This window comes from Leopardus geoffroyi, chromosome B2 (assembly GCF_018350155.1).
Source record: "Leopardus geoffroyi isolate Oge1 chromosome B2, O.geoffroyi_Oge1_pat1.0, whole genome shotgun sequence".
Lineage (NCBI taxonomy): Eukaryota > Metazoa > Chordata > Mammalia > Carnivora > Felidae > Leopardus > Leopardus geoffroyi.
Genome location: NC_059332.1, coordinates 139,949,627 through 139,963,497, shown reverse-complemented (window position 1 = coordinate 139,963,497; position 13,871 = coordinate 139,949,627). Strand labels below are relative to the sequence as shown.

At 41.6% G+C, this 13,871-nt stretch overlaps 1 protein-coding gene across 1 annotated transcript in view; it reads left to right on the top strand.

The window, feature by feature from the left end:
• The window catches only part of TFB1M (transcription factor B1, mitochondrial), a 64,974-nt gene that overhangs the window by 26,682 nt on the left and 24,421 nt on the right, over positions 1-13,871 (top strand). The window contains exon 5 of the mRNA XM_045500117.1: positions 8,630-8,749. Within this exon, the coding sequence (XP_045356073.1) occupies positions 8,630-8,749 (120 nt within the window). The remainder of the gene's footprint in view (positions 1-8,629; positions 8,750-13,871) is intronic.

Here is a 13,871-nt window from a genome sequence, read left to right as displayed (position 1 = left end):
CAGAGCCTGGAGCCTGCTTCAGATTCTGTGTCTCCCTTTCTCTCTTTGCCTTCCCCTGCTCGCACTCTGACTCTGTCTCAGAAATAAATAAACGTGAAAAAAAAATTTTTTTTTTTTAACAAAACAAAGCCTGGGTGGCTCAGTCGGTTCAGCATCCAACTCTTGAGTTCAGCTCAGATCATGATCTCCTGGTTTGTGGGATCAAGCCCCACGTCAGGCTCTGCAGGGCCTGCATCGGATTCTCTCCCTCCCTCTTTCTCACTGCCCTTCCCCCCCGCGTGTGCCTTCCAGAGCTGGCTCTTGCACGCTAGCGTTCTCGTTCTCTCTCTCTCTCTCTCTCTCTCTCTCTCTCTCTCATAAATAAATAAACTTTAAAAGACAAAATCTCCCTTGACCCCACCTCATGCCTTCTGGCTATCTATAACAACCTACAAACATTGTAGTCTATTTAACTTGATGGTTGCTTAAGTTCGAACCCATTCTAGAAGCATTACAATTTTATCCTTCCTGCCCATGTTTTATGTACTTGATGTCCTATTTTATGTCTTTTTATGTTGTGTATTCCTAATTATCATAGGTATGGTTGATTTGACTACTTTTGTCTGAACCTTCATACTAGCTTTTATGGGGGGTTGATTTACTACCTTTAATATATAATACTGTTAACAGTGAAATTTTTTCTTTTGTGATTTTCATCTAGTTATGGAATTTTCTGTTTTCTTAAAGAAATCCTTTAAACATTTCTTGCAAGGGCTGGTTTAGTGGTGATGAACTTCTTTAACTCTTGTTTGTCTGGGAAACTATCTCACCTTTAATTCTGAATGATAATATTTCTTGCTGGGTAGAGTGTTCTTGGTTGTAGGTTTTTTTCTTTCAGCACTTTGAATATATCATGTGTTCTGGCCTTCAGATTTTCTGCTGAAAAATCAGCTTTTATAGATATTTCCTTTTATACAACCAGTTGCTTTTCTCCTTCTGCTTTTAAGACTCCTTCTTTGTCTTTAATTTTTGAGATTTTACTGATTATCTGTCTCCCTATGGACCTCTTTGGGTTCATCTTGTTTAGGGTATCTCTGCTTCCTGGACGTAGATCTGTGTTTTCTTTTCCTTGTTAGGTAGCTTTTCCGTTATTTCCTAAAATTAAGTTTTCTGGTCCTTTCTCTCTTCTTTCTGTGTGACTCCTTATAAGATGGGTGTTGTGTGCCCAATGTTGTCCCAGAGGTCCCTTAACCCATCCTGATTTTTTTCATTCTTTTTTTCTTTTTGCCATTCAACCTGAATGATTTCTACTGCCCTATCCTCCAGATCACTGATCTGTTCTTTTGCATCCCCTGATTTGCTGTTGACTCCCTCTGTTGTGTTTTCCCTTGCAGTTATTGTATTCTCCAGCTGTAACTGGCCCTTTTTTTTATATTTTCTATCTCTTTATTTAAGTCCTTGCTGAGTTGATCCACTCCCTCCGAGTTTGGTGAACATCTTTATAACCATCACTTTGAACTCTTTATTAGGTAGATTGCTTATCTCTTTTTGTTTAGTTCTTTTTCAGGCTTTGTCCTGTTTTGTTTGGAACCTTTTCTACTGTCTGCTCATGTTGTCTAACTCTGTATTTGTTTCTATATACTAGGTAGGTCAGCTGGGATTCCTGTTCTTGAAGGAAGTGGCCTTATGTGGAAGGTGTGCCGTGGGTCACCAGAACCAGGTGCTTCAGGGGTGTCCCCTGTTGGCTGTACGCACCCCTCTGTTGGCACTGGGCTGTGATTGCAACAGGTACACTGGGGGGCAGAGATGCCCCACCCACTTCCCCGGCAAGAGTTGATTTTTGGGGCAACAGTCTCCACGAGGCTCTCTGCCAGGTGTACAGGGTAGGAGTCCAGGAGCACCTGCCAGGAAGGCGGGTTCGGCAGTGCAGGTCTTCAGGGGAACACCGGGGCAGGGCAAGCGGTGCCAGAAAGGGATATGGAGAGTGTCAGACTAGTGCCCGCCAGCATCAGACGCGTAGGCTGACAGGGTAAGAAGAATAGTGCCTGCCAGCATGTCCACTCTTGGATAAAGTTCTTACACAACCCTGCCCCTTTGGCCTGCTCCCTAAAATCAGGCAATATATTTTCTGCACATATGGCCACTTTTCAAGCGGCTGCCTCTTTGCGGAGTCTCGGAGCAAGTGAGGTTATGTGTAGTCCCATTAAGCGCAGAATCTCCATTTCCGCTAGCCTTCCAATTCTCCCAAAGCAAAGCCCAGCTGATTTTCAGAAACAGAAGTTATGGGAACTTAACTTCCTGGTGCAGATCCCCAGGGTGGGGGGTGCCTGGTGTGGGGCTGTAACCCCTCACTTCCCAGGGAGGACGTTTGCACCTGGGATATATCTTCTCTCACTCTTGGGTTTGGTTCCCGACCTGCCCATGTCTTTGTCCCTCTTTCCCTTTTCCTTTTTGAGGCTTTGTCTTTATATTTACAGCTACCTCCGCTGTTCTCCCAGTCGTCAGGTCATTCTCAGGGAGAGTTGCTCTGTACGCAGCTGAAGCTGTGCTGTGTTCACGGGAGTGAGCTCAGGATCCTCCTGCTTTGCTGTATTCCTCACTTCTGCCCGTCTGGAGATATTTTTGGTTGTCGCAACTGGGGGGTGCTTTTGGTGTCTAGTGGGTAGAGGTTAGGGATGCCGGTAGACATCCTTCAGTGCGCAAGATAGCCCCAACAACAGAGAATCACTCCACATTTACCAGCCGAAAACGTCAGCAATGCGGAGGATAGGAACCTTTGCTTTAGGGTATTTAGCCATAAAATCTTTTTCTCAGCCATCTTAGAATTTTCCATCCCAAAAACGTAGGGCCCTTTTGTGTTTGTTAGGAACTGTAAGGCATCACTACTTTCCTAAGGCCCATGTCATTTCCAGCTTATGATTCTAACTCTCTTCTGTGTGTTTGAGTTGAGCATATATTAATAGTTTTCTTGTTGTTTCAGCCTTTTGATTTGTTCTTGGACTTTTATTTTCTCAGATGACATGATTATTATGGTATTTCTGTTCTTGAATAACACAATAGAGATGCAAAACACTATGTACTCTAATTCTTTTGGGGGAAAATGCAAAGGAACAGAGGCTTAAGAGGGGGAGGAATATTTTCAGTGACTCAGAATGTCAGTTGTGATTATTAATAACAATGTTGCTTTAACTTCAGCATATGCAATTATTTTTCTTTAACCAGAAAAAAAATGTTGATTTTAGTTAAATTTTAGTACGGGTATCAAGAAGAGTTTACATTGAGTCTATAATTTATGGAATGCTCCAGAAGCATGGTTAACACTGGTCCTCTGACCAATTTTCACATTTTGCGAGTGAAAGTCTAAACAGGACAATATATGGCGAGCAATATTTTCTCATATACCCTCTGTTTGCTCTTGACAGAGTCATATTTGTGATTTTATATTCCACAGATAGCGCTCGTTAGGCATTCACTTTGCTCGGCTTTGTTGGGTTGTAGAGCAGAAGCAACTGAGCACAGTCCTCTTCTCTCCAGGTCTGCAGGGTCTAAAGCTAAGAATTCAGCTCGCACACATTAAAGAACATATAGACAGTATAAAGTTCCAGCTCATAAAATAGAATCAGACTGTGTAGCAGTAAATGAGACCTTAAGAAATCTCATCTAACCTCATTTCATAGATGATGAAACCGAGGCTCAACATAAGTTCAGGTCTGGCAGAAGGTCATGGAGCTAGTTACAGGGAAAGCTGAACTTGAACCCAGGTCGTGTGTTTTCTGCTGCAGTCATGATGTGTAAGTTCTCCGTGTGACCGGACCTGTGGTCTTTCCTTTCTGGGTCCAGGATCAGCTTGTTGCTCTCCTCCCATCTTCAGGGGCCCCTGCTGCTTAATGGTCCATCCCTAGCAGGGAGGGAGGGAGTTACCTTGCCAGGAAGTATGTCGTTTTCAGTGTCCCTGATATTTGGCTGTAGCTTCCCAAGAATAAGCCTAATTTTTCTACTTAAAATGATTTTAGATGAATGAGGAAGAAAATAACACTGCCTTTGTGAAATCTTTGACCCCTGGTTTTTCTTAAACTGCCTCAGAAGGCTTTTAAAATCTCCAGGGTTAGAGGTTTCCTTTTACTGAAAAATTAACTGGTTTGGCTTCCCAGCCTTTTGTTGTTAAAATCTCTACCTTGTAACGGAGTTTGAACTTTAATAGCTTTACATATAATGTATCATAGAAATATTAAGTCCTGTTTGGATGACTGATTTTGACCATGTAACTCTTGTGCTAGTTTGTTGTTGTTATTGTTATTTTGGGGGGGGGGGGGTTAAAAATGTTTTTTTAATGTTTATTTAATTTTTAGAGACCGAACAGGAGTGGGGGAGGGGCAGAGAGAGAGAGGGAGATAGAGAATCTGAAGCAGGCTCCAGGCTCTGAACTGTCAGCACAGAGCCCGATGCAGGGCTCAGACCCACAAACCGCGAGATCATGACCTGAACAGAAGTCAGCTGCTTAAACAGCTGAGCCACACAGGTGCCCCTCTTGTGCTAGTTTTTAACGAAATTTTTGCAGAGCTTTCTCTTCTGTGGCTTGAATTTTTCCGTAATGAATGTGCTGCTTTCTTCTGAATTCAGGTGTATTATCCACAATTTTCATCTCCACAGCCTAGGTGTATTTGCTGCAAAGTTTGGATGGGTCAAGTTGAGGGGTCAGGCTTTACTGGCAGGAGTGGAGGCCTGCCTAGCACCCTGAGTGAAATATACTTAAGCATGCCTTCACGTCCAGTTCGTTTACCCTCTGTGCCTCACTGGTTTGCTCTTTGGTTAAAGTGATTTTTAAAATTTTGTTGAATTCATCAGTGAGAACACCTTTGAGATATAAGGTAAAATACTGGAAAACAATCCAGCATAAATACTAATTTTCATATGCAGACTTTCTTTTTTTTTTAATGTTCATTCATTTTTGAGAGAGAGCGAGAGTTGGGGGGAGGGGTTGAGAGAGAGGGGTACAAAAGGATCCGAAGCGGGCTCTGCACTGACAGCAGAGAGCCCTATGTGGGGCTCGATCTCCTAAACTGTGAGGTCATGACCTGAGGTGAAGTCAGACGCTCAACTGACTGAGCCAACCAGGCACCCCTGGTTTTTTTTTTTTTTTTTTTTTTTTTGGGGGGGGGGATTAAGTTCACGCTAGATTTTAGTTTTACACAACTGCTTTGAATTGTGCCGGTTGTACAGTGCACTTTGAAGTTTTTACTTTCATGGCAATGGTACATTTAAGCTCCAAAAGAAATTCGTGAGGAACTAGAAATATTTTTGACCCTTTGAGCCATAAGTTTATTCTTTAAATACGTGCTTCTGGTGTTTGTCTTTTTTTTTTTTTTTTTTTTTTTGCTTGAATATCTGCATTTCTTGATTTTACAGTTTACTAAGGAACAATTTGCTTTGTCATTTATATTGTAGCAGCCTATCACTTATCCTGAACTGGGCCTCCCAGTCACTTCAACTGTCTAAATGTAGACCAGAGCCAGGTAATTTAAAAAGAGGGATGAGGTGGAGGGATGGCTTCTGAGTAACAAAACAGATGCTACGAAATCTATTACTTTCCCCACAGGAAATTTTCTGAGCATCTCAGTTTAATAATTTTTTTTTAACGTGCGTTTATTTTCGAGAGTGAGAGCACAAGCAGGGGAGGGGCAGAGAGAGAGGGAGACACAGCATCTGAAGCAGGTTCCCGGGTGACAGCACAGAACTTGAGGTGGGCCTCGAACCCACGAACTGTGAAATCATGACTTGAACCAAAGTCGGGTGCTTAACCGACCGAGCCACCCAGGCGCCCCGAGCATCTCAGTTTTAAAACCTACGTAAGGCAAAGCTCTTGCGAGCCAAATTATGTGGTTTTCGTGTCCAAACAGGTCAGAAGTAGCAAATAATAGGGAATTTTAGGGATCTGCTCATGACAGTGAAGCAGGAAGACAAAACGCAGTGCGGTAAATATTCATTTAGTGGTGTGGCACACGGCCGACGTGCTGAACTCCGCGATTAATCCAGCAGCCATTGGCGTTTGTAAGGCTGACCCTGTATCACCTAGAAAAGGCTCAGAGTATCCAGCAAACTCTAAGAACATAGAGAAGCAGGATACATTTTTTAAAAGTCAGTGTGCCTCATTTTTTTTCATCCTCCACTCAGTTATGTGTAATCTTAACATATTGCCACATTTTTATGTCTTTTTTTTAAGAAATAAAATATTACAGATATGCTTAAAACCCTCTTCTGCCCCCTTTCTTTCTCTCCTGTGAGTTGTACTCAAAATTGATACTCATCATTCCCATGCATGTGTTTTGCAGATACATATATATTCACACACAGGAAACAATGAGGGGTAATGTTTTGAAGTTTTTATATACATGGAGTCATACTCCACATGTCTTCTGCCACTTCATTATTTTCTGCTCTATTTTGGGATCTATGCTGGTAACACCTTCTTGCTCATTTTAACTGTTACTTAGTATTCCATTGTCAAAATTACCACAGTTTGCTTATTCATTCCTGTTGATGGGCCTTTATGTTTTTCTCGCCATTTTTGACGCTATGCATGTGTGATGTGGTAGGGAACATTCTTCCACGGTATTTCCTTGTGGAAGTATATGTACTGTTCTCTAGGACACGTCCTGAAGGTAGACCTAGAGGGTCATGAGGGTGTACTCAGCTTCGGCTCTCCTGTATATTTTGCCAAATTGTAATGCAGAGTGCTTGTACCTGTTCTCCCTAGCGGTAGGTGGGGGTTCCTCTGGCTCCATATATTCACCAATTCTAGGTTCTGCCAGGCTCTTTTTGTTGTTGTTATTGTTGAAATTTTGTTCATTTCGTGGATAGGAAAGCTTATCTCATTCTAGCTGAAATGTGTATGTCCTTAATTTGTAATGTGGTTGAGCATAGTTCATGGTTATGGTTCATTTGGGTGCTCTTAGTGTATTTCTTAGCATATTTTCTACTGTTTATCTTTCGGTTACTGATGTGTAGGAGTTCTCCTATGTTTTGAACACTAATCCTTTGTCAAAGGAGTTTCAAATACCTTCTCTCTGTGACTTATGTGTATAGTGTTTTTTTATTATGGAAGTTTTAAATTTTAATAGAGTAAAGGATCAGTCTCTTACGGCTTTTGCTTTTGCATCTTCAAGAAATTTTTGCCTAGCATGGAGTAATAAATACTTATAAAAATTTTAAAGTTTTGCTCTTTATTTTTTGTTAATGCACTTGGAATTTATTTTTGGTTATGGTACGAGGTGGGGAGTTACTCTTTTCTCCTGTAGATATACCTACTTCTACCAGTATCACAGATTGAGTGGTCCATCCTTCTTCTATTAGTGGTTGCTGCCTTACATCTGTCACACAGCAAACATCCACATGTGCTTGGGTCTGTTTCCAAGGCCGTTGTTCTGTTGGTCTGTGCCTAGAGTAATGCCATACTTGGCCTTAATTTTGATGTCTGGTGGGGTGAGTCTGCCCCAGCCTGCCCCACGTTGATGTTCTTCAGGAGCTTTCTGGCTACCCTGGGCCCTTTGTCTTTCCATATAAAATTTTAGGGAATTTAATGTAAATTTCCTTCCAAACATCCTTTGAGATTTTGGTTGAAATTGCATTGCAATTATGAGTTAATTTAGATATACCTGGTTTTGGGGCGCCTGGGTGGCTCAGTCGGTTAAGCGTCCGACTTCGGCTCAGGTCATGATCTCGCGGTTACTGAGTTCAAGCCCCGCGTTGGGCTCTGTGCTGACAGCTCAGAGCCTGGAGCCTGCTTCGGATTCTGTGTCTCCCTCTCTCTCTGCCCTTCCCCTGCTCATTCTCTGTCTCAAAAATAAATAAAACATTAAAAAAAAAAATTTAGATACACCTGGTTTTAAAATTGTTTAGGTTCTTAAAAGATGAAATTCCTGGTTTTTGCAAAAACAAAAGAACACTCTCCAAGAGTTCTGAATATTCAAAGTTTTATTAGATTAAAAGATTTTTTTAATGTTTATGTTTGAGAGCGAAAGAGACAGAGTGTAAATGGGGGAGGGGCACAGAGACCCGGAGACACAGAATCTGAAGCAGACTCCGGGCTCTGAGCTGTCAGCACTGAGCCTGACATAGGGCTTGCACTCCTAGACAGTGGGATCGTGACCTGAGCCGAAGTCGGCAGCTTAACCGACTGGGCCACCCAGGCGACCCTAAGTTTTATTAGATTTAAATAAAGAAAAGCACACTATTGAAAATGTTCCTTCATATATTTTGGTAATTCATAAAATTAAATAAGTCTTTTTAGTTCTTAATTATGCTTACTAATTTCTTCATTCAGCAAATGTAGACTGATTTGTTTCATATAAGACCTTCTTCTACATAATGTAACAATGGTTTGAAAATCCCCAGCATCCAGTGATAGGGAAGTTTTCTTACTGAATTTTTGAGTGCATTATATAGGATATAATTCACATTTCCTAGGTTCGCTTCTGCTGATATTGGAGGAAAATGTTCCCCATGCTGCCTGTGTATCATGTGTCAGATAGCCTATAGTTTTAAAATTTATCTCAACACTCCATCTAGTGTCCATAGATAATAGGATGTTGGCTGCATTCCGTCTAATCAGACTGGATTAATTATTTGCTAAAAATTCCTTTTTGTCCCATAGAGACTTACAGCCAGTACAGGAAGCAAACAGCGCAGTCGCCTTTCTGTTATGGCCCAGTACCTCTGCAACGTTCAGCACATCTTGACCATTCCGGGTCGGGCTTTTGTCCCTAAACCAGAGGTGAGTTTCTGTTTATTTGTAAATCTTTATTCATCTGAGAATGTGTCATAGGAAATTATCTCTAGGATCTGATCTTCACTTCCATGCAAACTGTACTGTTTATCTCTCCTGAATAAGAAAAATCACAATGTGTGAATAGTTCTTGTCCTAATTTTTCTCCCTTTTACAGTGACCAAATGTCTAGGTTTACCCATGCTGCCCTGGTGGTGGTGGTATTATCACCTTGTACTCTTAAAAGTATTCTAGGATGGAAGATAAGTTGTTTGGTCACCTCATCTTCAGAAAAAGAAATCAGTATTCGTTTTGTGATTTCTGCATAGATTTCTAAATTCAAGTTACCTCAAACATTTTTTATCATGAATTTTTTTCCACCTTTTTATTTGAAGTGCAATTAACATACAGTGTTATGTCAGTTGTACAACATATTGGTCCAGAATTTTCTACATTCCTCAGTGCTCACACAGTAAATAAAAATTTATTTATTTTGAGAGAGAGAGCATGTGTGTGTGTGTGTGAGAGAGAGAGAGAGAGACAGACAGAGACAGAGAGAGAGCGTGCACATGCGAGCCGGAGAGGGACAGAGAGAGAGGGAGAAAGAGAATCCCAAGCAGGTTCCACGCTGTCAGCACAGAGCCCGACACAGGGCTCGACCCCACGAACTGTGAGATCACAGCCTGAGCTGAAATCAAGAATTGGATGCTCAATCGACTGAGACACCCAGGTGCTCAATGACTTATTTATTTTATAACTGGAAGTTGTATTTATTTTACCCATCTTCTCACCCCCCTTCCCTCTGGCAACCACCAGTTTGTTCTCTGTGGTTAAGTCTGGTTTTAGGTTTGTTTGTTTCTTTGTGTCTTATTTGTTCATTTGTTTTGTTTTTTAGATTCCATATGTAATTGAAATCATGGTATTTGTCTTTCCCTGACATATTTCACTTAGCATATACACTCTAGGTCCATCCATGTTATTACAAGAGGCAAGATCTCATTCTTATTTTATGGCTGAGTAATATTCCTTTGTGTGTGTGTGTGTGTGTGTGTGTGTGTGTGTGTGTGTATACATGTATACATGCATGCATATGTACCACATCTTCTTTATCCATTCATCTATAAATGGACACTTGGATTACTGCCATATCTTGGTTGTTGTAAATAATAACTGCTATAAATAGGGGTGTATATATCTTTTCAAATTAGTGTTCTTGTGTTTTTTTGGGTAAATACTAGTGGTCATATTAGTGGATCATATGGTATTTCTATTTTTAAGTTTTTGAAAAATGTCCAAATTGTTTTCCACGGTAGTTGCACCAATTTACATTTCTCCCAACAGGACACAAGGGTTCCTTATTCTCCACAATCTCACCCACATTTGTTATTTCGTGTCTTTTTGATTCTAGCCATTCTGACAGATACAAGGTGATGTCTCATTGTGGTTTTGATTTGCATTTTCTTGATGATTAGGGATGTTGAGCCTCTTTTCATGTGTCTTGGCCATCTGGATGTCGTCTTTGGAAAAAATGTTTACTCAAGTCCTCTGTGCATTTTTTTTTAATTGAATTCTTTGGTGTTGAGTTGTGTAAGTTCTTTGTATAACTTGGATACTAACCCTTTATCAGATCTGTCATTTGCGAATATCTTCTCCCATTTAATAGGTTGCTTTTTGTTTTGTTGATGGTTTCCTTTGCTGTGCAAAAGCTTTTCATTTTGATGTAGTCCCGGTAGTTAATTTTTGCTTTTGTTTCCCTTGCCTCTGGAGTCATATGTAGAAAAATGTGGCTGTGTCAGAGAGATTATTGCCTATGTTATCTTCTAGAGGTTTTATGGTTTTGGTCTCACATTTAGGTTTTTAGTTTATTTTAGGTTTATTTTTGTGTATGGTGTAATGCACATACACAGTATGTTTTTATAGTTCTCTATTCCTTTCTTCTTCTCTTGCTCTCTTCCCTTGTGGTTTGATGGCTTTCTTTAGTGTTATGCTTGAATTTCTTTATCTTTATTTGTTGTATATCTATTCCAGGTTTTTGATTTGTGGTTACCATTAGGTTCATGTATATCTTAATGTGTATAGAAGTCTGTATGAAGTTATGGTTGCTTAAGTTTGAACATATTCTAAAAGCACTAAATTTTTACTTACCCTGTCCATGTCTTATGTATGTGATATCATATTTTACATCTTTTTATGTTGTAAAATGTGAAATCCCTTGGCTGAGTTTGGTACATGTAATTGATTTTACTACTTTTGTATTTAAACCTCCATACTTTCTTAAATGATTAATCTACATTTATTAGAAGTTTGCTTTTATCTGTGAAGTTTTTTTTCCTTTCATAACTTTCTTCTAGTTATGGCCTTTCCTTTCCCCTCAAGTCCCTTTAACACTTCCTATAAGGATGTTTTAGTGGCAATGATCTCTTTTAATGTTTGTTTGGGGAAACTCCTCATCTTATCTTCAATTCTGAATAAAAATCCTGCTGGATAGTATTCCTGCTTGCAGGTTTTTTCCTTTCAGCACTTTGAATGTATCTGCCAAAGCCTTATGGGATTTCCCTTGTATGTAACTGTGTTTTCTCATGCTACTTTAAAAATTCTCTCTTTGTTGTTACTTTTTTTACATTTTAATTATTTTGTGCCTTGGTGTGGACATCCTTGGGTTAATCTTGTTAGGGGTTTTCTGTGCTTTCTGGATCCAGATGTCTCTTTCCTTTTCTGGGTTAGGGAAGGTGTTTCAGCTGTTATTTCTTCAAATAAGAGTTCTGCCTTTTTATATTTTCTCCTCCTAGGATCCCTACGATGCAGTTGTTAATACAGTTGATGATGGTTCTGAGTTCCTTAACATACTCTCATTTTTTATTCTTTTTTTGTTTTGCTGTTCAGCTTAATTGCTCTCCATTGCCCCGTCTTCTGGATCACTGATCCATTCTTCTGCCTCCCCTGATCTGCTATTGGTTCCCTCTAGTGTGTTTTTTTTTTAATTCTACTTATTGAGTTCCCCATCTCTGGTTCTGTTTTACATTTTCTCTTTGTTGAAGTTTTTAGTTTATCCATTCTTTTTTCAAGTCCAGTATCTTTATGACCATTCCTTTTATTTTTTTATCAGGCATTTTGCTTATCTTCGCTCATTTAGCTCTTTTGCTGTGATTTTTGTCCTGTTCTTTCATTTGGGACACACTCCTGACTCTTTGTTTCTGTCTAACTTTGTTTCTGTGTATTAGGGAAGTCAGCTACATCTTCCGGCCTTGAAAGTAGTAGCCTTGCATAGAAGAGGTCATGTGGTGCCCTGGGCACCAGAAGCAGGTGCTCCAGGGGCGTCTCCTATGTGGACGGCATGCACCGTGCTGTCGTGGCTGAGCCACATTTGTCTTCAGCCCAGTCAGCTGCAGTGACCCACTTTTGTGTGCTGTGGGTGTGCTGGACGGGGTTTGGTCCTTGTGCTGTTGAGGTGCCCGTCTGAGGACTACCTGGGCTTGTAGGTGGGTAAAGTCAGTGATCAGACTAGGTGTTTGCAGTCAGCCTCTGCCGCAGCTGCGGGCCCACTGAATGGCAAGGCTCTGTCCCTGCATAGCCAGCAAAAAGGCTCAGCTACTGCAGCTGGACGCCGTGCTGCGTGGGCTTTCCTCTCCCTCTGCCCGGGGCAGGTGGCACTTTTGGAGTGGCCCCGAGCCCTGCCAGGGCTGCTTGCAGTGTGTGGCAGGGCAGGAGCCACTTTGGAGGGATGCCTGCCACCCACGGCGGGCAGGTTAGATGGGGCCAGTCCACAGGAGCACACGAGGGGACGGGGTACGGCACTAGCTAGACAGGTGGGGAGTGTTAGTGCTGGTTCCCGCAAAAGTCCGGCTAGCTAGGCCAAGAGCGGGGATGAGAAATGGTGTTTGCCAGCGCTTTGTTCTCGGGGAGGTCTTCTGAAGACCCTTGCCCCTCTAGTACACGTTTGAGATTCGTAAGTAAATCTCCTGCACATATTCCGTGGGCACTTCTCAAGCTCCTGGTGTTGTGCTGTGCTTGGGTGGAGCTGTTTAATATGCTGGCTCTTTAAGGGTGGGGACTCAGTTTCCTATGTCCTCTTGCTCTCCTGGAGTTAATCCCACTGATTTTTAAGGTACCCAGAGTTAAGCCCCGCTGATTTTAAAAGCTCCCTAAGTTAAGCGTCGCTAGTTTTCAAGGCCAGATGCAGTGGGTGCTTGTATTCCCGGTGCTGGGGTATCTGGTGTCCGGTGTGATCTCCCTTCTCCCTGCTCTCTCCTGTGGTCAGTGTCACTGGGGGTTTGGTTCCCAACCACAGCTCTGTTCCTCCTCCCCTTTCCAGTGTTCCTCTGCTGTGATTAGCTGCAAGATCCGTTCTGCTGTCGTCAGGTCCTATTTAGGGTTAGTCACACAGATGCACCTGTTATCTGTTGTGTCCATGGAGGAGGTGAGCCAGGGGTGGTCTTCCTCCACCGCCGTCTTCGGTCCTCCTCTTTCCACATTTTTAAGAGATCCTATTTTGGCAGTGTTACTTGTGATTAATCATCTGTGGAAAATAGTTGGATATTAAACAAGACTGTTACTATTACATGCTAATTACAGAAACAGAGTTTCTCTGCCAAAAATAAAAATCAATAAAGTGGTGTCTGTTTTAGCAAAACTACTACTGGATGAGTTACTATAGGATATATATTATAAAAGCTCGTCTGTTTCTTTGTCGGATGTGTATTGAGTGGAAAGGCCAGGCTAGGCTGGGGCAGGGGCGGAGGGGGGCGGTTGGTGATGCCTGAAAGATGAAAGGGATAGGAGCATCATCAGACATGGAGTCTGCATCAGGGAGTTCACAGCTGGTGAGGAACAGATTTCTTCTTGCTTGTCCAAACTCTCAAGAATAAAGTCGTATAAAGTTTCATTTGAGATTCATTAAGGAAAGTAAGCAAAATGAAAAAAATTGTATTGTATGGTTTTTTGGATCAAGATGATATATCTAGAATGGGGCCCCAACCAGTAGTGTTAGCCCTCCTTGTCCATCTTGAAGCGTGGTCTGAGAAGTCTCCATCGTCGCTGCTACCGCCATCCACTTCCTCTGCCATGTTGTCCACCACAGTTGACTGAGCTTTGGGGTGACTGTAGGAATTCAGTCCTTCTTCCCTCCCGTAAT